This window comes from Erithacus rubecula (assembly GCF_903797595.1).
Source record: "Erithacus rubecula genome assembly, chromosome: 19".
Classification (NCBI taxonomy): Eukaryota; Metazoa; Chordata; class Aves; order Passeriformes; family Muscicapidae; genus Erithacus; species Erithacus rubecula.
This window is the reverse complement of record NC_136671.1, coordinates 6,414,459-6,440,009: the sequence shown is the minus strand read 5'-3', so window position 1 is coordinate 6,440,009 and position 25,551 is coordinate 6,414,459. Positions and strand designations below refer to the sequence as shown.

The following is a 25,551-nucleotide window of genomic DNA, read 5'->3' as shown; positions in this document are numbered from 1 at the left end:
AATCTGAAGAGCAAGCTAAAGAGTGGGACAGTGTCCTGTGCTGCTGCTCATCAGCTGGCATGGGCTCAGTGTTGGGCACGAGCTGCTCAGCTTGGGAGTCCCAACTTTTGCACTGCTGAGATGCGTGAAAAGCTCTCAGGACAAATCAGGGCAGAGAGCACACAGGGATCTTGAGTCTTGATGAAGGAAGGGTGCTCTGACAAGGCATGAGGATATGATAACCAGATTTGAGAGTCTTCAGCTGCTGGAGAGTTGAATCTTGTACTAGAAAAAGTCTACCACAAGTACACAAAGTTCAACCAATTCCATAAGTGATTTCCTTCCTCTCTGATGTCCCAGTCTGATGAAGATCTCAAGACAGACTTTTTCAGCAGCTGTGTTCCTGCAGACTTGCCTTTTGTGTCTTTCTCCATGTCTTGAGCAGATAAAATCTTGAGGACATGACTGAGCTGGAAGTGCAGACCTGAGTGGGAAGGAGACCATTGGGGCAAAGCATCAGCCTGAGACTTGGCCCCAACAAAACCAGTGTTTGCCTGCTTTACACTTAGAAATAATCTCATGCTTTGCAGCGATTGAAGCTTTAACAAGTAATTTCAAGAGTAGTAGAAGAGAGTGAATCCACATTTAATTCAATTAGCATTGTTGTCCAATGCTTTTAATTATGCCCAGACTTGTGTTTCACAGGAGCTGATACACTTGAGCTTTGTCTGTGCCTGGGTTGACTGAGGACAAGTATGTCCACTGATGTAGAATCCAGCCTTTGTGCTTTGCAGAACCCTCAAATTTGCTATCTGACAGTAGCCTGGAGTAAGGAGTAGCTGGAATAGCCTTTATTGCAATCTTAAGAACAAAGGAGATCTTGGGGAGAGTGAAGATTCAATGTACATGATTTTAGTGTTCATGAAGAGAGGCTGTTTTAGTGGAAATAATAATCTCCTGCAATTTTGTATTATTTCCAGACTGTTTAAAATTGTTCCATAGGCAGAGAATAAAGAATTTTGTTTACTGTCTCAAAGTAGGATGTCTGATCCTCCTGGGGGAGGTTATTCTTTTAATAAAACAGATATAAAATAGCTACTTTGATGGAAGTACAACACTAGGAATTGAAATGGTGATGATTACAGAAGCTGTAGTAGTCTAATGCAAAATAAGCTCTAGGAGATATGTGCCCTAAATGATAAATCATTGTTCTTTAACAAAACAAGAATTACTGTTATTTTATGTTTCTTGCTTATTTTACAAGGTCTTTAGCTGTTTCATCTGCACTTAACTTTTACAGGCTGGAGGTAAATTGATTGTTGCTTTGTGTTTTAAATAGCGTGGCTTTTTTAAAGCACTGGAAATGCAAGTAGGAATCAACAGAATAGGATTCATTTGGTCTCAAAAAGCAAAAGGAAACAGAAGAGTCATGACTATTGACACCACATGCAATAACTTCCCTGGAATCTGTTCTTCTAATTTCTTAGTGTTTTGTAATCTCATTGCTTTTGCTTTGGAAGCCTCCAGTAAGGTAAATGAGTATGTGTTGTTTTGGGCTGGAATTAACCTCTTTCCAGCAGGTAGGGAACTACTGGTAGCATTGTTCATTAGGGGTGTCATGTTCCAGCCCTATCCAGCAGCTTGTGGTTTACTCTGGATAATTAGGCATACCTGCCAAATGTTTGGAATCTGAGATGCTGAGGTGTATTAAGCAAAACAGAGTGTCCTAAATACTGGCTTCGAAGCTGAGCACAGAGAAGCAGTTGAAAGGGGTAATGTGTCCCAGATTCTGCAATTTGTGATGACCTAAAATCCTTAATGATGGCATCTAAAAACAGATAACAAAACCTTTGCATCTTTTCTACGTTAATGTTAGCTTGTGACAGCTCCGGGCTAGCAATGTGGGGAAAGTTCTGGGTTTGGAGATGAAAGAAGCAGCTGGTGCAGGCAGTTCAGGGGTGAGCTGGGTGACAGGCTGTCCCCTTGGCTCACTGCATCCCTCAGGAGCTCACACTGACAAGGAAGGCACAGTAAACACCCACTGGCTGCCTGTGTTGAGATACCTACCTTGAACTTTGCAAGCTTTTAGGCTTTCTGATGCTTAGGACAGTCTCTTGCTAACAATAGTTTTCTCTTGTAGGAATGCAGATCTGTACCATGTCTGCCTGAATCTTCATTTTAGAAGCAGCCAGAGGATAAAACCCAGCACAATGCTCATTTAAAGTCAATATGCTCTAGCTTGCAATTTGCTCATATTTAAGTGCCCAGCTTTTAAGGTTTCCTTTACCCACAGGCAGTCTGAATACAAAGGCAGACTCTCTATTTTTTTTTTAATAAAGAAAAAGTATTGCAATAGCGCAAAGAACAAAATATTTCTTTCCACCTTCCATCTCCTCAGTTTATTATCAGAAAACAGAGGCTGCTTCTATAAGGCTAGAGGGGAACAAAGAGATGCCAGCACCTCAAGTGCAGCTGGAAATGAAGGTGCTGGATGGGCTCTGTATATGCACATACAAATGGGAGAGGAGTGAGAAGGTCCCACCTTGAAGCTGTTCTGGCACTTGATGGTGAGGTTTACAGGGATAAGGTGTTGTGCAAAAACCCTCTACATGTAACTGATTTCTTTATTCTTGGTAAGGTTTGCTTGAGTGAAGATGAATAGAAGTTCTGAGTCTGCTGTACTGCAGTATTGTGTAAATTATTCTCTTTGGAGGAAAGCTTCATTTTGGAGTGAGAGAAAGGGAGTTGCAGTAATAGCACAGTATCTTCAAGAAAATTGTGAAGAGAATAATTTATTTATTGCAGGAGCAAGTTCCCCTTCTGGAGCCATGTGCAGAAGACATGATGTGACATCTGAACTCTGCCATGAAGAATTCAGCATGTATCATAAGTTATTTGCCATTAATGATTTGAGTCCTGTGGACTGAAAGGGATGGTTTTCTTCAGGATTTCAGAAGCCTTATTCTAGTTGATTGATTCTGTAACCTGAGTTATTCTGTGGTTTCAATAGGAATGGAAGCAGTGCCTGCTTCTGGTGCCTTGCTTTTGAAAGCTGGAGTGCATTTTGACTGAGGTGATTGGCAGAGACTTATTGTCATGGTCTTGCTTAATATTAGTGCTTATCTGGAAATGAGAGCAGCTTGCTTACTGAAGTCTGAGTTACAGAAGGTCAGAATACAGCTGTAAATAAAGGAAAAGTGGGCAAGGGCACTTCAACTTGTTTAAAGAGAAATTATAGATAGTGCAATAATTAAATACGGACCTTAATGAGACATCAGCAGCAACAGATCATTGGGGGCCTTCACAAAACGTGGCACTGCAAAAGGGGAAATCCAAAGGCTGTAGCTGAGTTGAAGTGTAGTTTTTCTAAATGATACAAAATGCAGTGTTGTAGTTCCCTGGTAATGAAGGTGTTCACATGTGGAGAATATTTAAACCTTGATGTGATTAGGCTGAGCACCCCTATTGCAACTGTTTCATCCCAACCCTTTTTATTTTCATATGATGTAGAGAGTGGATATGACTACAGGGGTTTTTTTTTGACACAGTATGTTTATTTTGCAATTTTGGGCTCTGTATCATTCTTCTTGGATATTTTGGTGTTTTTATCTTTGTTTTTAAAATAAGTGTGTAAAAATAAACACGTGTGTGTGTGTATAGTCCTTAATAAAGGATATTCTTTGAGTGTCTGTTTGACAGGATGTTCCATCAGAAGCCCTTCTTTGGCTTTAAAGCCTATGTAGCCAGATACCTTCAGGGCTCATAATGAAATGATCAGTCTGTCATTTCATTTTACATGGCTGAAGATTCATGATGCTGGGCAAAAGTCTGAGTTCTCAGTGCATGAGCCTCTTCTTTATTGGCCTCTTGCTGGGAAACTTCTGAAAGACATTCATATACCAAAGGGAGCTTCTGTGATTTCTGTGCTGAAACACACAATTGCATAAGAAAAAGGAAGGTTCAGAGACCAGTGCTGGCGAGCAGCAGAGTGTTCTCTTTAGGCAGTATCCCTGCAAGAACCCCCTTTGATCTCCCTTCTTTCTGTTTAGATTTTATTATGTTGTCTATGTGTTATAAATTTTAAATAAGCTTGTAGCAGTTAGACCTTACAGATTTAGTGAAGATGTGGGAAGGGAAGCATTTCACTGAATTAATCTCTGGCCATGAAGTTTTTGTTTAATTATCATTGCTTTGGGCAGTTTGAGAAAGATGTCTATTTAATTGTAGGTGTTGATGTTTTATCACCTTCTCTAGTCTCCAACTGAGTGTACTTTATCAAATGAAAAGAAACTTTCAATGTTGTCTAAGATTAATTGTTCTGAAAACCAATGTGCCTGTTCACTGCAGAAATGAAAGAATGTTTTTGCAGACAAAAATGCCAGTCCTCCTATGCTGGGCATTGAAGAGAAGGCTTAAAGCAGGTTTAAATATAAGACAGTAGTCTGTTGCCTGTTAATATGAAATACTTGATAGATGGTTCACTTCTGTTTGCTGTACTGAGCCCAGTCATACCAGCACAGTTGCAGCAAGTGTGTCTGAGACAGGAAATACTCGTTTCTCTGAATCTCTGCTTGCAAATTGTTGGATAAAATGTGGGTTTTTTTCAATCAAAGAAGCTGAAATCAGTGTAATTGTTATACCATGATGATAGAAGTGAGACATAATTTTTTTTTTTTTACCTGTTTCTTTATAGGAACAAAGCCCCAGTAACCAGACTTCAATAGCAATGATGCAAGAGCCTCAAGAAATGGTGGAAGAGACAGTTACTGTGGAGGAGGACCCAGGCACTCCCACATCCCATGTGTCTATTGTCACTTCTGAAGATGGAACCACAAGGAGAACTGAAACCAAGGTCAGAGGTTAATAACCACTGAGGAAAGTGGCCAAGTGCCATCTAATCATGGAATAGGAATAGCAGGGAGTAGCCTGAGTGATGACAATCATGCTATTGTGATCCTCAGTGATTTTGAGCATTGTGTTGGCCAGTAGAGCTGAGTTCAGGGCTTTTTCAGTTTCACCTCTGTGTCTAGATTGCTCCCTATCAGCTGTGCTGATACAGCTGTTTGTGGAGCTGTGAACTGAGCAGTAGAAATTACCCAGGTTAAACAAACAAAAACACCAGAACCACTTCTCAGGCTGCTTATTATTGTAACATTCACTTCATTCTACTGAAGCAGTTCACAGCATTGCCCTGCAAACAAAAATCAATGAGTTGGTAGGGCTTGGCTGAGGAAAATGCCTCTTAAATTAGTGACAATCTATAATAACATTGTGATTATGCATTTGTCCTTTAGAACAAGAAACAGCCTGCATAAATAAATCATTGTGTTGCATTTTAAATCTGCAACAGTCTTGTGAATGGCATCTTACCTCTAATGTATGGGGAAAGCTGGGTGTGCTTTCAAGTACCTCAGGTTTGGCTAGATTGCAGGTGTTGCAAATGTTCTAATTTTCCTGATATCTTTTTGTTACTTGTGTAAGGTAATTTTGCAGTCTCTGAGCAGGTGCTGTGCAGTGCTGCTGGAAGGTTACAAAGATTAAGGGTGATTCCCTTTTAAAAAACTTATAAAAACAGAAGAGATTTAAAAAGGAAAAGGGAGGGGATTGTTCAACTGCTTTCTGTGTTAAAAGGAGTTAGAGAGGTCACAGTGTGAATCATTGTTTATTTTCACTGGTGTACCAGAATTGCAGTCTCTAGGATATCTATTCAGGACATCAGATCCTCAGGTTGAAGTAAATGAATGTTGATTTCCTGAGGTCAGTAGGCCTGTACACATTATAATAAACTGATATCTGGTTTAATAGTTGTTGCAGTTAGTTAGAAGGTAAATATAACTGGCCTGTTTTCTCATTGTTGGAAGAAGATTAAGGTCTACAAATAAAAATAAAACAGATGAACAAAAAAAACCCTACAATTTTATTAGCTTGTCAAATAATCTAATGTATTTAGTTTGTGACTTACATGAAAAGAATGCTGTTTTCTTTCTAGTGGCAACAACAACTGTTATTTGCAGGAAGGAAGTGATAAAATTACAGTGGGACTGGACACCTTTTTATATGCACTAACAGTAGTGCATAGTTTGAGGAGGCTGCAAGGGCATAAGATTATAGCTATGACTGTAAAAATAGAGGTGAGGCCAAGCCTCACCTAGATAACAGGACCACATGGAGTGAAGTAGTTTGTCTGAAATAGTCATGGCACTGATAAAAGCTGCATGTTTGTCACAGCCTCAGAGGTGTGATTTTTCTCCTCTGTGGTGGGGACCTCCTATTTTTCCATCTTCCCACAGAAAAGTGCAGTGGCATCTTCAAAATAGGCATTGCAGCTGCATATGGGAAAGGAAAATTGAAAAAGCAGCAGCCCTGGAGCTGCTGTTCCATTTCAAAGAGCAAAGCTTTCTTGTGTTCCTGTAGGTCATGGCAGGCACTGAAGTGTGTCCAGGATGGGGGTGGGATGTGTAGCTGTCTTACTCTCCATTTCTGTTGTTTCAGATAATGCCACTGACTCCAGCTTAAGGACTACCTGGGGCTGTTTCTTAGTAATTCATTGCTAAAAGGACCAATGAAAAAATATTAAAAACCCAGTTGTTGAGAAAAGTGATTGTGAAATGTCAAAACATAGCCTGGCATAGGCCTGACTGTCAAAAGAGGTGCTGAGACTGTGCTGGGGTTGTTATTGCCTCTGAAATGGTTTTGTTTTGACTTCTCCTTGCTGTGATAAAAAAAGTATAGATTTAACAGCTCTTAGATACTAATCTGAGGGCAGATTTTACAATTTTTTTACATCACTTTGGTCTTCAGTTTACATTTTGTTTTGGTAGGAACTGTGAAAATGAGAACTGTGTCACTGGGGTTTAGGAGCATCAGTTAATTGCCCTGGAGTTAATTGTCATTGGCACAATCATTTCTAATAGGTATTGTCATAGTGTTTTCATAGCTCATGCTATTATATATGAGAGCCTTACAGGGAAAATTGAGTTTCCTGGTACCTCTGTGCAGTGGCAGAATTCTGACCTTGCTGCTCAGAGGAGGATGGTGAAGAAATCTCCCTGGCATGGGAGATGCAGCCACGTGGCTGCTGGGCATCCTACTTGCATACATTACTTGGAGTAGGAGGTGTTGAGCCCAAAATCTGCAGTTTTGTGACTCTGTTCCCTTACAGATTTAAAGAAATTAAAAATACAAGTAACAAATCCCCCCAACACAAAAAAACCCCACATGAATCTGGCCTTGCATTCAGTGTGCAGGTGGTACTTGTCCAACAGTTCCTGTGGTGGGAATCCTCACATCTCTTTTCAGAACTACCCAGTGTGTAAAGTTGAGATGGTCTCACTGTGCTCAGGGGGGGTAGGTTTGTGCTCAGCTTTTCTTTTTACTCTGAGCAATAGCCTTTTATGCTCTACATTGCTGTGCTTGCTTCAGGCTCCTTTAAGGAAGGATTTAGAACCTGGTTTTGTTGTGTCTATAACTAAAGGCTCTGCTGGACAGTGTCAGCCACAATCTCCAGCATTTCTGTCTTGCAAAGAAAGTTCCTTTCATAAGACACTTCCTCTGACAGAGTAAATGACACAGGTCATGTTTTTTTAAGAGCCAGAGAGACTAGAGATATTTTTCAAATGTATTCTTTCTTTGCTGGATAGCTTATGTGGGGATTAGTCAACCTAATGCCATTTAGTATGCATTTTTGGATTTTTAAAAGGAAGTAGTCACTTATTTTTGTGGAACTGTGTGAATTTCTAGCTTGCTGGAGAGTGATGCCTCTGAAATTCTTCCTCTTGAAATGCAGCACAGCGAAGGCTGTAAACATGAATGCTCCTGGGTGCTGCTGTTCTTTTTTTGTCTGTTCCTTCCCCTGTTGTTTCAAACCTGTAATTTATAGAGGTTATTCTTTTGAATAGTGTATTAAGTAAACAGCCTTAATCTAGATGCATTGACAGTTTTGCTTTGTTTTTCCCTCATCTTTGAAAATGCCTGTAGCAGTGAAGCAGGAAGAAGGCATAATAGAATTTAATATTTGACATATTTTAAATAGAGAACATCTGTCTTTTCAAAATGAGATATCTCTGAGTAATTTTCCCCTACCTGCTATTCTTTAGTGTTATACTAAGTCCCTACATTCATTGCACAGGAGATGTAGCAGATAACACTTCATTTCAACTTTATAATATCTCTGGAAGCCAAATACCTATCAAGCTAAAACAGTGAAAGTCACCTTGGGGAGAGACTTTCACTTCTTGCTGCTGGCTGGAGCACTGCCAGATGTTAGAAGCCTGTTGCAAGTAGCTCGCGAGAACTCAGTAAAGCAAATTAAATGTGTGTGTGTTTGTGTAAATGTTCTCTTTTTTTTCTTCAGGCACCTTTTATTTTTATCTTTGAAATGCCAAAAGATTGGAGAGATTTAGGTCATTGCTACTCATTGAAATTGATGTTTTATCATAGCAAACTGTGAAATCAATCTGTATACAAAGTTGTTTAATTTGTAGTCCATCCATTTTCTTTGAGCTTTTCAATACTTGGCAAGTTCAGCTAGTTCCCAACAGTGATTAACTGCTGTTCCCACTTCCTAACACCTGTGATGAGAAAGTGCTTGTGACCAAAACTCTGGGTTGTGCTGATGCCAGGTACCCCAAGAGGCAGTTCTTCAAAACTTTGCAGGAAATTCAAAGGAATTAGGCAATAGAGCAGGAATGGATTTCAGCTGAAGTTGAGGATCCTTTCAAAATGTGAACTACTTGGCTTGAAGTTGAAGGGGAGAGATTACAGCTGTTGTTTTGAAAACCTACAGGGTGAGTTCTTCCACAGCATTTAATAGGAAGGTAATAACTTCAACCTGCATGGGCTGATAAATTTTTACAGTCCATAGTTCAAAAATAAGCTCACAGAAATGTCAGGATGCTTAGATCCTCCTGTGTTCCTTCTTATCCAGTTCTTGGTTTATGACAGTTTCAACAAGATTGTTATCCCTATCAGCTTGTATAATGAACTTAGTTTATATTAGAAAAAAAATAGGCAAACAAAACCAACCTCAAAAACAAAATGAAAGGCAGAATTAAAGATAAGATGACTGCATTTGACCATGGTAGCCCAGTTCCACAGAAATCTTTGTGCTGTCTTTACTCTTCTGTGTCTGAGCACTGTGAGACACCTGCTACTACCATATGCACATGCATCCAGTAAATCTAATTGTTGTGTGGCTTCATGTTTGTTCTCCCATCCTTCTAGATGAATAGGAGGACAAGAGACAGAAAAATACAGAAGCTGCTTCAAATGTGTTAATATTTCCTCCATGCTCCATTGGCAACTGTATTTCCAGAAACAGAATTAGTGAAATCATCATCATGGGGCCTGTAAGGGAATTATTTACTAAAATAATTATTTGTGGGGTGAACAGTGGTAAGATCAGTAAACCTGAAGTATCCTTAGATTTTGGGGTGTGGAGAGTAGCAATGGAGGCACTTGAAGTATTGCAGAATTTTGTCTCCAGAGAGCCTGAAGTAATTAGTAAATTGGATATTTTTATACTATAGCTGAAATCTTACCTGTACAGGGAATAGGGAGTTACAAATAAATTGTGAGCATACTCAGACAGCCTCTTCATAGGGAAGTACTCTGAAGCTTTCCTCTGCTACTCTGAGATTGGGGCATTTAAACAACTGAGCATCTTTGATTTGTCATTGGGCTGAAAAAGCCTTTTTACACTGGTTTTCTTTAGGGATGGAAAGTAAACAGAGGAAGTAAAATTGCACTCAAAGTAACTTGTAAGTCTAAAATTTTGTTATTAGAACACATATGTAGTGAGGAATTGATGCTAATAAATCTTTAAGATTGGATGCATTGAGGGATCAGGCGTCTCTTAGATCAGGCAGTCTGTTGGGACTCTCATTTGGAATAACTTCATTCTCTCTGGCTAATGCATCAGTATTAAGGAAACCACAAAAATGTTGGGTGAGAAGATTACTGTGCTGTCAGCTGCTCAACATTGCCTGTGTTCTTCTAAGAAATATAAATTAAACATTCCCTTGAGCAGGATTTCCTGAAATGAACATGTTTGGTTTGTTGGTTGGGTTTCTTCTTTTGCTTGGAAAACTTTCATTAAATGGACCTTTACCTGTGAGCTGCCTGATTGCTGCCAAAAAGCTTCCCTTTATTGTCCTGTCAGCAGCAAAATCTGTTTATCACATGATAAATCTTCTATCTCAATCCCTGTGTCTGACAAATGAGGCATGAGTGCAAATACTCCCTCTCTCTCAAAATATGACTGTTTGGTTGCCCCAGTATAATACCTTTAGCATTACTGAATGCTTTTATACAATGAGAAATGCATACTTTAATGCTTGAGTGAAATGTTCCTTTTTATATGTCTGACAAGGGGGTTTTGATTGTCCTGGTACTTTGTGTTTGCTGCTGGGTGCAGCATTTAGAGAATAGTAAGAGGTGAAGCTGTGCTAGCACTGTCAGCTTGTCCTTATGTGCTGCCTGACACTGTGTGGCTTTTTGATGAGCCACAGCCATTGAAAGCCTGTCTGTGCTAGTCTATAATGCAGGAAAATAAGGCAAAATAGGAAAAAATTGCAATTAATCCCTTCAATTCTTTGTTGGTAATTTAAACTATAACCCCCAAATCCCTGTAAATACTCTGTAGAGTGCCAGAGCATGGTGGAAAACTCACTAAGGGTATCTGGTAGGTTAGACATTGTCTAGGAGGTGATTTTCAGTGATCTGAATTTCTGCTCATTTTTGGTTTTTGTGTACATGTAGCAACTGTTGGAGACAATTGTCCTGGCTGTAACATTTCTGTGTTTGTTACCTCATCCTGTTTGCCAGTAACATGGAGCAAGTCTTTGATGAATATGGACCTGATCCTGCAGGTCAAAGTTTATTCCTCCTTTTTGTACTGTTGCTGCAGCCAGATGAGGTGTATTGGGTGCTTCCTATTGTCTGATCTTAACAGCTTTAGGAAAAATGACACATGGCAGACTGTGCAAGCACAGCAGCTCATGTCTGAAAAGCAGAATTGGGCTCAGATTTGTTGTGTAGGGCTGAAAGAAGGAGCTTTGTGGGGTTATGCAAGGGCACTTGGCATTTAGAAAACTCCTTCGTTGTTTCTTTCCAAGCATGAGTATCCATTTCTGATTCATCAAATTGCTGATGTCCTACCTTAATTCCTGTTATTCCCATTAATGGTTCCCAAATTCAAGAACACAAAGCCCCCAGCACTTTGCATCCAGTTTTGTCATGGGTTTGCAAAACTCACATATTTCAGGCCTGAGAAATGTCGCTTTTTCTGCTCTTAGAAGGTTGCTTATGAATATGGTACTTTGAATAAAAGTATTGTTTCCCACTTCAGTGGAAGAATACTAAGCTGTGTTGCTTTGTGTGTATCCACTTCACAAAGGGCTACTGTAAACTCCTCCAGCTCTTTTTCTCCTCTCACTGCTGAGTTTATAAAAGCTGTGACAGTGGTCACGCTGACAGCTGAGCAGAAAGGAGAAGTATTGTGCACAGGTAACAAACAGAAACCCCTGATGGATTGTATGTCAGGAAATAAATGTTAACTTGCTAGTTTACTTTCTTCCAGTAATTAAAATGTGTGCTTTGAAAATGGGAGAAAAGATTCAGAGGCATGGGATAGGATCTTTCCTGATGTTTACTTGCTGAGGAAATCCCTTTGTATTGAATAGAAAAATGATTTCAGGTGTGGCTCAAACTAGATACAGAGGTCATGTTGGTACCTGGCTATGCTGTATTCAGTGTCGTGTTGCTTAATTACACTGCTGATGGAGAGGCATTTGAGCTGCTTTCAGTCTTGTAGGATTTCATTACTTCATTATGTTGAAGTATCATTTGCTCACAGATGTGTCTAGGAAAAAAACTGCTGTTTGGGTGAATCTTTTCTGTTTGGGGTTTTTGTGTGAAAACATCTGGCTGTAGGGCAATGTCTGGAGCCACTTCAAGAGATGTACTCTAATTATTTTGCTTTGGAGCAGCTTGGCTAATCTGTTGCCAATCTAAATGTTTAAATCGGAAGCTATAGGTCAAAATATTTATTTGGACTTCAGACCACTGAGCAATCCAGGGATACAATTTGTGGTTAACATTTCCCTTGAATGTAGCATTTCATTCTGAGACTTACATGAAGAGAAGTGTCATTTCCTGATGCTTATTTATGTCTTATTTATGAAGTAGTTTAGAAGACCCCAAATACCTTTTACAAATTTTGTGTTCTTCCCCTGGTGTGTGTAATGCTGTCAGGTGGGTTAATTCTCCCTCTCATCTTTATGGATGTGTATTTTGTTGTTTGGTTGGGCTGAAAAGACAGCACTTAGTAGAGTTAGGGTAACTTTATGTATGTTAAAGTAATTTTATTTGGGTTAGTGCTACCAAGGAGAGACTGGCATCTGCTGGACTTTTTATTCTTCCCAGAAGAGCTTTTGCTGGTCGCTCTGGAACAGTGCAGAAGTTGGTGGAGCCCAGATATCAGCCCAAACAGAAGGCCCTTTGCTAGTTTGTAAATATAGTGGCTCTTGTCCAGCACAGTCTTACACACATCACCAGATCTCTGCCACAAAGGCAGATGGTTTATGCAGAGTTTTAAGGACTCTTTGTTCTTACCCTTCAGCAAGAAACCCAGAATACAAGAGCCCTCTGGACATGTATTATTTCCAGTTTCTGCGAATTCTGTTTTGAAATGAAATGTAATTTATGGAAGTAAAGATGTATTTGCATACAGATTTTTCTTCAGTGTTTTAAACAAGCTTGCCTAGGATGTTTAGGTAGCTGCAGCTGCAAAAACAAAGTGGTGTTGGTTTTCATTATTGCAAATTTGTTAGTCACCAATATAATGACAACAGCTCCCTACTGGGCTTGTGTGGTGGTTGGTGGATGTAAGAATATCTTAAAAGAGAAAGCGGGCGTGTTGTCCAGAATCCTGAAGCCCAGAGCTTCTCTGTTTGAGATAATGGTTTCTTAAATACTGCTGCCAAATTTGAACTCAGTCAAACTACACAGAGGTGCAAACTTGATCCACATCAGGCAGAAGCACATAACTCTATTAAACTAGAGAATATGGTATGGTATTTATGCTGTAACTGTGGGAGGACAGGCTGTGGCTCCACACCACAGTAAAGTCTTGGGTAGGACAGATGTCTCCTGGAACCATTTTGGGGGAATTGGAAATGTTACACTGACTTTGTGCTGCTTCCATGTGCAGTGATTTTGACTTGGTAGTAAGAGCCCAGAGTGCTTTATTAAGAGTATTCTTCCCCTGTTGATTGTGAAAGCCAGTAGGTGGGCTGATTGCTACACCAGTGTACAGGCACGGCACACTCGTTTGCTTTGTGGTGCTCTCTCCCCGTTTCACTCCCTCACTTCCCCATGTCTCACCCCGTTGTGCAGCAAGGAGAACGTGAACACGTTTCCTCTGTGCTTCCTGCCAGGTCACCAAGATGGTGAAGACGGTGACCACGCGGACGGTGCGGCAGGTGCCGCTGGGGCCGGACGGGCTGCCCGCCATGGACAGCTCCTCGCCCATGGGCAGCTACACAGACTCCATCGACAGGCGGTACCTGAAGAACGGCGAGCGCTTCATCACCCCCCAGGCCTCGTCCACGCTGACCCGACCCTACAACAGCTACAACGACTCGTACCCCGAGAGCCACGAGGGCCAGTACCGCCCCTACCTCGGCCACGACGGCTACGGAGACCTCTCGGACAGCTACGGCAGCTTGTCCCGGGGCGTGGGCTACCGGCCGCGCTACGCCTACGTGCCGGGGGGCACCTACCGGCCCGACGAGGGCAGCTTCACCCTGCCCAGCCGGAGGGACAACTACGGCCCCGTGGCGCAGCCGCAGGTGCCCGTGGGCAGCAGCGTTGACCTGAACCGCTCCCAGCCCGAGCGCTTCCAGCCCGAGCCCTACGGGCTGGAGGATGACAACCGCAGCCTCGGCGTGGATGATGAAGGCTATGAACTGGATCCCGACTACTCCACGGTCAACAGGAGGACGGCTGCAGGTGTGCCGGAGAGAGGGAGACCTCACAAAGGAAGGTAAAACCCTTTTGTTTTTCACAGTGCTGTTCTGCTGCTTTTGCTTGCTTGGTCAAACTCTGATGTGGTGTGTTCTGGAGTTACTTGACAGAAAAACAGGCCATAAATAACTGCAAAACACACATGAAATATGAAAGAGAGAGAGGAGTGGGGTCTAAGGACCCTTTCAGTGATTCTGGGCTGCTTAGCTTGGGTTGAATTTAGAAAGAAGGATGACCTTATACAAGAAGGCTAAGTTACTTTTTCCCCCTTCTTAAAAAGAGTTGTGAATGCATTGTATTGTCCCAGAGCCATCCCACACTTTCAAAGTGAAAAGAGGGATTTGTGATCTCTGAGACACCTGACAGGTCTGGTTGTGTGCACATCTGCCAAACAAGTTTTGAGCAGCTGATTGGGGTTGCAGATGAGCTGATCCTGGTGAAGGGGTGCCAAGCTGTCCTATGAGGTGTGACAGCCTCAGCCCAGATCCTGTGCTAACCACACACCCAGTTGTCTGACCAGGTTGTACTGAACCTCACAGATGTGAAAGACTAGATTATTTTTGTCCTGTGCCTATAGAAGGGAAGAAAACAGAATCTGTGTTGCATTTAAAGTGACCAGTTACAAGTGACTTCTGGTTCATTCTACTTTCTGAGGAACGTTTTCTGGTATTAGTTGTTTGTGCTGTGTTCATGGCTGTCTGCTCTTGCATTTGAGAAAAATACAGCAACCCACAGGCTTGGGAAAAGAGTCCTGTTACTCAGCTGAAAGTCATCTTGTACAGACCTGAAAAACTTGTAATACTTTGTTTTTGAAGGCTTGTAAAATTTTACATGTGCCTGCTTGAAGTCATATCCTCATGATTCATGTTTTGATATGGATTTAGTTCTCATTCTTTTCCTTTTAATTTAGAATAGTTTCCAGAGCTGTAAAGAGTCTAGGTCCACCTGCCTCTGTGTGTAGACAGTCTTTAGACTTCCCATTTGTGACCTCAGGTTTTGCTTCATCAGCAGCAGTTGATGGTGGGATTTGTGTTGGCCTTTTTGTTCTCCCAGAGTCTTCCTACTTGGAGATGTTATGTTGTTCATGGTTTCATGGCTCTGTTTTCCTTCCTTGTTCTGGAAGATCATTCCAAAGCTAGACAGAATCAAATACTTCCAAATTATCATCAATACTTGTGAGAGGGATAAAAAAAAAAAAAAAAGACAAAAATGCAGTGAGAAGTTATCAAGGCATATCTCCCAGAATACCCTTCAAGTCTGTTGTGGCATCTTTGATTTTGCAGGCTTACCCAGCAGTGAAATCACATCCCTGTTTTGTGGGGCTGAAGGAAATACCTGCACCCAGTGGGTGCAAGAATCCTGATCAATCTGTCAGACTTGGATTAGTGCTTCCGTGAGCTAAACAAGTTTACAGTTCTTGCCAAAAAAAGAAGTCAGGCATCAATGCTTTTAATTTTTTATTAACATTTTTCAAACTGCATGCAAAATGAATAATTAAGTATATTCTTAGAACCTACCCATTTGCATTTTAAAATTTGGTGTTTTTATTAAGCATTCCTTTGATTTATTGTTCCTTGCAGTTTGGATAGGACCAACTCATAATTTTTCTTCTATGTTTCTTTTGTTGTGAGGTTTTTTTCCATATTTAATGTGATCAAGAGGCTTTGACAAATAATTAGCCTGACTCTGGCAGCAAACTTTAGCTGTTGAGAACATAAGATTTGTATGAGGGCCTCTTCATAAGCAGTTACTTTTTAACATTTCAAAGAAATACTTGAACAATTCAATAAACCTGCCTTTCAGATATGCTACTGAACTGCAAGAAATTAACGACTACAAGTAGTGCTTTGTACTAGATGAGGTAATTGTTAATTTATTATTCCTCTCTAGTTTTTTAAAATTTATTTCTGTGAAAATGATTAAATTATTGTGATTAATTGATGTCACTTTTGATTTCAAAAAATTTGTCTTTATAGGGCAGGTTTAACAACAACTCTGTTGGATACTGTTCTGTGTTGCACCAACTTCCAGCCTGGGTATCCCATGTTCTGAGCAGAACTCCACTGATGACTCACTGAGCTATTCTCTTGTGTTCTTCCCAGGCAGTGCTACTGCATTAGGTGGTAGTTTAAAGGTAAAATAAGAGTTCTGACTGTCAGTCCTGTTCTGGGAAGGTTTGAGTGGAGGGTTCTCCTCAGGATCAGTTCCAGTGAGTCTGCCTGTGATGGGGAGCAGCCCAGCAGAGTCTGGAGGGGTCCTTGGCAAGGGAATTGCAAGTACAGATTGTTCTTTCCAGCTCTTGCCTGCTCCATTTGATCACAGAGATAAACACCTATTTGTGCTTTGTTTCTGTCATCACCAGCCTCATTTTAAACTACTTATGTTTCATTTTAAATTGAGGAAAAATGTGCCTCCTCACAAGCATCTCTAAATCCAGATAAATGCACAAAGGCAAATATTCCCTCTGTTGGCTCGTCATTGCCTGTGGCTGGGCTTTCTTGTTTTACTTCATACTGAATCTTTCCTCATGTAAGATACATCACTTTCTGCAAGAGTACCTGGCACTTCTTGTTCTTCCCCTCAGCTTATGCTCTGGTTTGGTGTAAATCAGGTTGCATAATAAATTTGGGTTAGAGAAAAGCATTTGTGGGGATCTTACATTGATTAAATATTACTCAAGATTACTTTTGAAGGCATTTACACATCTTTGAGTTTGTGCTCTTTTTTCCTTCATTTGGTAGGTTGCCTTTATTATACTAGGTGTTTTATAGTTTTTAAAAACATCTAATTTTACTGTGTGCTGAATGTTTTATATACAGTCCTTTTTGAAAGAGAAGCAGGAAGAACTGAATACTTTTATTCACAAAAAGCATCCCTACTGCTATTTTGACTATCTGACTATTACTTAATCATTAAATTGAAATTAATACAGACAAGCTGGGGAAAAAAAAAAAAAGACAAATCATAGTTCATCTTACTGATCTAAATAACTTCTGTTCAGCTTTTTCTTGCCTTGGTGGTCATTTCTTCCCAGAGTAGATCAAGTACACCTGTATGACCATGGTATCTCTTTTTTCCTTAGGAGTTCTGGGGTAGCTATTGCCAGTGTTACTGTGCCAGACTAGACAGGGTATAAATTTTTAATGTTGACTAAATCAACAACAAAACAGTTTTCTGCTGTTAAATTGTCTATGCCAGAAGCTTAATTTAAGACACTGAGACTGTATTTGGTGTTCACTTCACAGTCCAAATTACTAAGAAATGAACCAGATTTTAAATACCTTTACCAGTGTGTCTATCTTGTTCCTATTATGTATAGACAGTGAGAGTACTGATAACACTGTACATGTCAGTCTCATTGTTCTTCTGGTGTTTTTTTCAAGTTCAGAATATAAAGGCTTCTAATTTTAGATAAATTTTGTCAGTAATTGTGGCCTAATTTCACTCTTTCCAAATATACATGGACAAGATTGGGATGTTGTGTAGTTTGGGGCAGGAGTTTATGGATATGCCTGGGCAGAGCAGGGTGAGGCAAGCAGTGTGGTTAGTTTGAAAAATACTTGGTTTTTTTCTGAGTCTCTTCCTTAGTGTGAATTTAGTTTGATAATATTCTGGCAACAGAAGGTGGTGAATGGCTGAGTTTGACGTGGCAGGAGGCAACCTGAGTCAGCTCATCCATTGGCAGTTCTTAGGGATTTTGGTGTTTTAACCATATGGCCCATAACTCAGGCTTGTCTCAGCAGAAGATTCACTCCAGTTTTGAATCCCCTTGTGTATTCTGTCAGAGAACAGAGCCTGGCAAACGTAGAAGCTCATTCTGCAAAGTCTTCATGTCTCCTCTTCAATGTTTGGCATGAAGATTCCTACTGAAATCCCAAGCGTTTCTGGTCTTTTATCCAAAGCAGACACCAGCTGCAAACTGTAATAAATGTAACATTTGTAGAAGTTTTTGAGGATTAAATGTTTAAGTCCTTCACCTGTTTACTCAAATATGCCTATGTTCAAGCCATAAGGAGGATGATAAATCCACAAGCTCTCTCCCAGTTTTTAACTATGCTAGAATGTGTTTTGATCAATTCCCTGAGACAGGTGATTAGTGAGACCCATGGCATCTAAAACTCGGCTGCCTTGCTACAGACAGATGCAAGGCAAGATGCTTGCAGTCAGCAACTCTGGCATAGCACCAGAGCTCTTCAGTCCTGAGAGTAAAGAGCTCTTGGTCTCCTGAGAGCAGTATTTGCTGGAGCTCCTGTTAGTCCTGTTCTGTGTCAAGTGGCTTTTCCTTCCCAGCTTAGCTGCACCAATGATGTGGAAGTGAAAAATCACATTTGGTCTGCACCAGTCTGGCTCAGAAAGAGGATTTCTTTACTCACTCAGTGTGTAAATATGTTGGTGACCGGGGTGTGTTTAATGCCCTGACAGACACTGGCTTTGACTTCCTCACTCTGCCAGTCTGGTCTTCCAGCCCTCTGTTAGAGGAGAGGCAATGAGGCTTGTGGCACTTCTGCCTTGCTCTGCCTGAGCAGTTGTGCTGCTCCTTTGTAGGTGACGTGTTTTGGTAAACTGCTTCCCCTGGTGGTTTTTTTAACCTTCCTTAGCCTTGATCACTGTATTTAGTCATGTGAATCTGAAGTGGTGTGATACTTTGATCCTTGCCTTGGCTGAGCTTTCTTGTACCGCTCTTAGATTCATACAGAGACTCAGAGTTTCTACATAATGATTTGGGGTCTTCAAGGGTTGAGTGTGCAGGTGTTTTCTTTGCTGCCAGGTGCAGTCATTGAGTCATGTCACTGGTGCATTAGCAGTGGCTCTGACACTGTTTCATCCTCAGAAGAATGTTGGATCTGGCCTGTGTTTGCTTATTCCAGCAATTGCAGGGTTTTGTTTTCATCCTCTTCTCTACTGATACTTGAGAGATGCTGTCTTGTTTTAAAGCAGGGTTGTGAGCTTATGTCATGTTTTCTTTTTTAATGATTAATTCTTGACTTCAGGTAGTATCACAAATATTTAATAATTGGCAATTGACAATTAAAAAGAAAAATAGCATTGTTGGTACAGACTTAAGTGGTACTCTTTTATCATGACAGTGTTAGAATTGGAAGTCCTAACTCTGAAGTTTTCTTTCAATAAATGTGATGAAAAACAAGGAGCTTTGTGTGGCCAAGAGAAGAGGATACAACATGAGGAAGATAGGCCCATCTGTATGATTCTCTTTGGAAGGTTTTGTGGAAATAAAACAAACAAACTGCATCCCAAGACAGTAATTATCTTTGTGTACTTGCACGGATGAGGAGGAGAGCGAAGCTTAATTGTTCAGGTGTAATTGAGGTGCTGCACAGTTATCTTGTGGGCAGCTCACAGGACTGAGACGTTCTGAATTGTGAGTTACCAAGTCAAGCAAGGAACAGCTGTGCAGTTATTAAAATTAATCTTCTGCTGCATTTATGAAGTGAAAAAGAATTTAACATAAGGATGAGTTTGAGGAATGAGATTTTGTTGTAGTTTTAATGCTGGTTATCAAAATTTGCATTTGTAAAAACAGAATTTTCAGGAGTAGCTAAGGGGTTTTGTTACTCCTTCTGCCCTGTGTGCATTCACAAAAGTAAATTGTCTCAATGTTGTTGCTTTCTGCTTGGAGTGATGGAAACAGCTTTGTTCTGTAACAGAAAACATGACTGTCCAGATAGTGTAAATTACTGTGTAGAGCAACTTCTGAATTATACATATACAAATAACTGCATCAATAAAAGGATTTCTTCAGAGTCATTCTGAGTTTTGGATGCATGCCCATTTTTATCCTTTCATTCAGTTGATGGTTCAGAACAGCAATTAAAGCAACGAAAAGTCAGGAGAGGCGCTTTTAACATTAAAAGCATTAATTGTACAAGACTAAGTTCAGTCTCTACCTCCGGTTGCTCTTCTCCCCAGAGCCCAGTTTAATTATCAGTCCCTTTGGAGCAAGCTCCATTTTCTTCCTGACTTCTAATAGTTTATACTTCAGCATGACATCAGAAATGGTTCAATAACATCACTCAGTGCTTCAGATGAAAGATTTTAAGAAACATTTTGTAGCTATTAAAACCACTTGCTTGACTAATCTAACTGCAGTACTGAGACAGTAGCAAGGCTGTCTAGGAAAAAACTATAAAGCAAAAGGCTGCTGCTGGTTTGAAACAATACATTTATATAAGAGGGTGGTTTATGGCAATATCAATGAAGAGTAGTGTTTAGAGGACACTTGTGTGAGCATCAACATGGAAATGTAGTGGAACTTGTCAGACTTGCTGAAATATGTCTGTGGTGTCTGCCCAGGCCTTGAATGCCTTAATTAGAGTTTTAGTTTGTTGCAGAAGTAGCAGCATTAATGAAGATCAGTGTTTCCTACTAAATGTAATCCAGCTCTGTTGTAATTGCTTTGCTAAGTGACCAAAATGAAAGCAATCTGTTTGATGGCTTGCAGTTCCTGTCATCATTTCACTGCGAGCCAAACAAACACTGTGCTGGAGTCCCATCACTTCTGAGAACTCAACTATGGTTAGTTTTCAAGTTCCTACAAATAAACTATTGGAAACTGTAAATACTCCGCCGCAGTGATACTGACTCAGAGTTACCAAGTGTTCAAACGTCCTTCTTTTTTCTCTTTTCCCCCTTTGTTTGTGTTGGGCCCGTTGCCCTCCAGGGGCTACGATGACCCCATGGAGTCGGAGATGGCGGAGGAGCGGATCCCGTACCTGCACGGGGGCTACGCGGCGCCGCTGGCGCAGCCCGAGCGCGGCAGCATGGCCAGCATCGACCGGCTGGGCAAGCGCTCGCCCTCCATCGACAGCATCCGCAAGGACCCGCGCTGGCGGGACCCCGACCTGCCCGAGGTCATCGCCATGCTCAGCCACCCCATCGACCCCGTCAAGTCCAACGCCGCCGCCTACCTGCAGCACCTGTGCTACGAGAACGACAAAATCAAAAAGGACGTCCGGCACCTCAAGGGCATCCCCATCCTGGTGGGGCTGCTGGACCATCCCAAGCCTGAGGTCCATCGCAAGGCCTGCGGGGCCCTCAGGAACATCTCCTACGGGAAGGATAACGAGAACAAAGTGGCTATAAAGAACTGTGATGGCATCCCTGCATTGATCAGGCTGTTGAGAAAAACAAACGACATGGAAGTCAGAGAGCTAATTACAGGTCAGTGTCTGTGATTTCATTAATGGATTAGTCTTTAGAACAGTCCTTTCAGCTTCAGGAACAAGAATTTCTGGAGATGAGAGCATTGAAGGAGAATTGGGATCACTGGCTGCAGCTGTTGGGTGGCTGCACCACGTTTGTGGGGTGAGAGCCTGACATGTGCCTGTCAGGAGGGGATTGGGATCATCTGTGTGTGTGGGGATTCCCTGGCTGCTGAGGGATGGCTGCTGCTCCTTGGGTGTAGTGTGCAGCTGCGAGTGCTTGGCTTACTGAAGCTTAACTGAGTTACAGCAGCTCCATTGACAGGTAATTTGTAGTGCTCGTGCCCTCAGCGTGTTGTAATCATGAGGTAAGATACACTGAGCTAAGCCTTTCCCTGTTAACCTCTTATAAAACAATCCTGCTGCCATGTCTCCACTCCCTCATATTTACAGAACAGTCTCATCATGAGCACTTCAGCCTGGTCTTGAGGACTCTGAGGCTGTATATTAAGTTGTGGCACTTCTGGGCTGGAAAACTGGGATTTTAGGGAGCATAGGGTCTGTTGCAAAGGTTGGAAAAGGGAGAATTACATTTCAGGTTACTGAGTTCATGCACACTTTGCAGGGAATTTTCAAACACTTTACAGCTCCATTATTTAACCTGTTTTTATTTGAACTTAGTCTTGGACATCATCCAAAAAGAGCAATAAAGTATATGCCAAGTTTCAAAGTTCAGCCATTAAGTGGAAAAGGGTGGAAAAGTATGTCAGGTCTTAAAGTAAGGAGAAAGATATTGTTCTTCAGTCTCCCATAAATCATGAGGAGTGAAATGGATTTCCCTTTCTCTTCTCAGAAGCCGCAGGGGATGTTTGGATGGAGACCAGAGCAGTTCCAATGAATTTCTGTGCCAGAACAGAATTTTTCAGAAAGCTTTATGAGGATGAAAATGGGTCCAGGGCTGAAACTGTTTAGCTGCCTCATCAATGTTGGCTTGTGCAGGTAGACCCTATTGTAAACATTGATTAAGCTATTAGAGGTAAACATCATAATTCTGTAATTTCCTCAAAAATTGTAGTAGCTCTCTTTAAGTCTTTACTGGTAATCATAATTCTCTGAGATGAACAGTGGCCTTGGGTGTTCCATCTGTTCTTCCACAGCCATTACAGGCTATTTAGCAAACTAGGTCTAAATATACAGTGTTGAAACTAGCAGGGGTATTTTTCCAGCAAGCTGGCAAAGGAGAGCTGTCTGTTTTGTCAGAGAACCTCTGAGTAACACGTGCTGGTTGTGCTTTGAGAGCTGTCTGTGCTCTGCCTTGACATGGAAACTCTGCAGGTGGTATTTATATTCCATTTGTTGCAGTTATTTAATATGATGGCAGACTTTTTTTTAATAAAAACTATCTGTATATCAACTGTTCTAGTTTAATCAAAACTCATTTCTGGAGTGCTGAGAAGCAATAAATTTATTTCCTTATATTCAAGAAAGGAAAAGCCAGTCTATAATTTACTCTGAAGGAATATCATTGTAGTGCTAAGTGGTAATCAGTCACTTCTGAGATGGCAAAGCAAACTAGATATTTTTCCTTTTCACTGTAAATGGCTAATGGCTAATTTCCTGTTGATTAATTAGCTTTGGAGTTCAAATGCATTTTATTTGGCAGTAGTTTTTGCCAATTAAATGTAGTGGTTTTTATTCCACCTTAGCTTTTGTTACTTAGAGCTCTTTATTTCCCCTTACTGAAAAACACCAAGAATACTAAGGGCATTAACCTAAACAGATGTCCAGTAACAGATGATGTGCATTTAATCTCCACCTAACCAAGAATAATTTCATTCCCCTTCTAAAGTGATATCACCAGATCCGGTGTGAGACATTCAAGCATCAGCACAGAAAAGAAGAATATTCCAGCAATGCCTCTGAGGCTGGTGCTGCTGTACTTGCAGTTTGTGTTCAAAGCTCTGGCTGATAATGTGGAATTGTCCATTTGTAAAATGAGCTCCAAAAGTCAGCAGAGAGAAACAAGAGCCAGCTTGGAGTGCAAAGGGAGCATTCAGGCAGGGCTGCTACAAAAGGACTGTGTTCTGCAGCCTCAGAAATTCAGATCACAATTCCAGTGTTCTCCTGGTAGCAATCACAACTTCCTATCTGGGTGCTTTTCCCTAGTGATGATCCAAAGGCTACCTTTGCCATGAAAGTTTTTCAGTGTGTCTGGAGTGAAATGTCTGGGGACTTCATCAGCAATGCATTAGGGAAAAGAAAAAAAAACAAAAAAACAGCATGCAGGGTTTGTGTGTTTATTTCTTTTAACAGAAGAAGTATGGTATGACACATTGATTTTTCTACAGTTTAATCTATCTTTAACTCAATACTGGCTGTTTTTCAAATGCTCAATAATAATCACCAGCTGGTCATCCTACCTAAGGACAAATGATAAAATAATCCTGCTTTCCAAAGAGATTGAAGTAATTTTAAGAAGTTTAAATAAGTCAGTAGTCTGAATTCTAGAGCAGTTCTAGGACTGAAGTTGTGTTTCCCTGTCTTTGGAGCACTGCCTGCCTGCAGGACAGGAGGTACAGGGTGCACACAGTAGGACAGCCTGTTTGAGCAGAGCTTTCTGCCAAGGGAGATCATTGTTCTCATCTGGTGGGACAGTCAGTCCTTGCCTTTGGTACAGCTCCATGCCTTCTCCTTTGCTTGGTGAGCTGATGCAGCAGCCACAGCTGGGCTGGTCACTGAGTTCATGGAGTGGAAAAAGCCCCACCAGTGAGTTAAAAACACCCAAGAGGTGGATGCAGCACCAAGGGAGAAATCAGGAGTGTGGCATCAGTGCTGAACACGTGAGTCTGGCTGGGAGTGTGTTCCCTTCACTTCCCAGGACACACGTTTGGAGAACACACGTTTAACAGCTGCTTTGACATTCAATTTTGGAAGCTGGCAGAATGTACTGATACACCACTGCTGGCACATTAAGCCAGTCTGTAGATTTTTTTTCTTATATATAGCACTGATTTTAGCAGAATATGAAAAACTGCTTTGGGTTAGTGCCGTCTCTATTTTACCAGGTATTCTGGACATACCTCCAAATGGCAATAAACATGATGCCCCTTGAGGTCAGGAATTGTGAAGTATGCAAAAACTGCCTTCTAAACTCAAAGATGCATTCATAAAATACCACAGAGCTCACTTCTTTCTTTTTAAAGTGTGGAGTTACAAAATGTTGCCTAGCTACTGCACTGGAAAAAAGCTTGATTTAAGTGTTAGAGTGTCCTTAAGTAAATCATGAGTAGAGTTGTGTTGAGAAATACTTCATGAAATCCTTCTTTCATTTCTTGGTAGGCTTGTGCTGTAGTGCTGTACTCTTGGTGGATCATTTTCTTGGGAAAGAGAGAAATGAGGATTAAGCTGATAAGGAATTAAATCAGTTCTGATTGGGAAAGCTACAAAAGTTTTATCTCGAGTGATAAGATTTTTGTGGAGGAAATGTTCCCATCAGATATGCAAGACCAAAATTCTATTACATTCTTTGAAAAGCAATCAGAAGTCAGTAGCTTTAATGAATAATTTTGTTCTTTGTGAGAACGTTGAAGTAATTTTGTTATTTAATGACATTGCACTGATTTTAAGTGGCGCAGGACGTGATTTTTCTGCTGCCAAATTGGTTATAATTGAAAAATGATTGACCTTCAAAATGCTCTGCAGATGAAATATTTTGATCTAATGCTCGAAGAGCAACTTGCAGATAAATCAGCTACTCAGAACTCCCAGCTCCTGGGCACTGATGTGTGCTGAGGTCCTGCCAGCTGCTCAGACCTGGACTCCTCTTTGAAGCAGCCTGTTCTCCTCAGCTTGCTGATCCCAGATGAGCTTTCTCCTTCCATTTTCTATTCCAAGGCTTCTCAGAAGAAGATCCATGGTGTGTTCTGTCACATACTATCTCATGTTGAGATTCTCAGCTTGACCACTACTGAAAGAAGCACAGCTCCAGTCTTTGAGACTTTGATACAAACAACTCTGTCAAACAAATGCCCCCCAGACCAAGACACAACAAGAATTCCTCAGGGAATATATTGCAGAGTGCTTATTTTTCTAAGTGATAAACTATCTGATATGGACCACAGAAAAGGAACAAAACTGCTTCTAGCTTCTTTGTGATGGTGGAGTTTTTTTAAATAAAAGCTTGTAGTTATTTTCCATGCTTAATATGTTGAAAAATCAGGGCTGATTGTTGAAGTTAAAAATACATAAATACATAATTTCTACTATTTATGAATAGTAAATGCCCTAGTAAATGCAAATTGGTAGTGGTCTTCATCTTCTGAAGAGCAATACTTCATCTTTCTCTAGTCCTAAAACTCAGGCAGTCTGTTGTCAGAAGGGCCAAACT

The 25,551-nt window shown here is 41.0% G+C and overlaps 1 protein-coding gene across 5 annotated transcripts in view; it reads left to right on the top strand.

Moving 5' to 3' along the window:
* Positions 1-25,551, top strand: part of ARVCF (ARVCF delta catenin family member) — a 245,823-nt gene that overhangs the window by 152,256 nt on the left and 68,016 nt on the right. For all 5 annotated transcript variants that reach the window (XM_079322401.1, XM_079322400.1, XM_079322404.1 and 2 more), the window contains 3 exons: positions 4,673-4,831; positions 13,416-14,023; positions 20,684-21,183. In XM_079322401.1, coding sequence (XP_079178527.1) covers positions 4,673-4,831; positions 13,416-14,023; positions 20,684-21,183 — 1,267 coding nt within the window. The remainder of the gene's footprint in view (positions 1-4,672; positions 4,832-13,415; positions 14,024-20,683; positions 21,184-25,551) is intronic.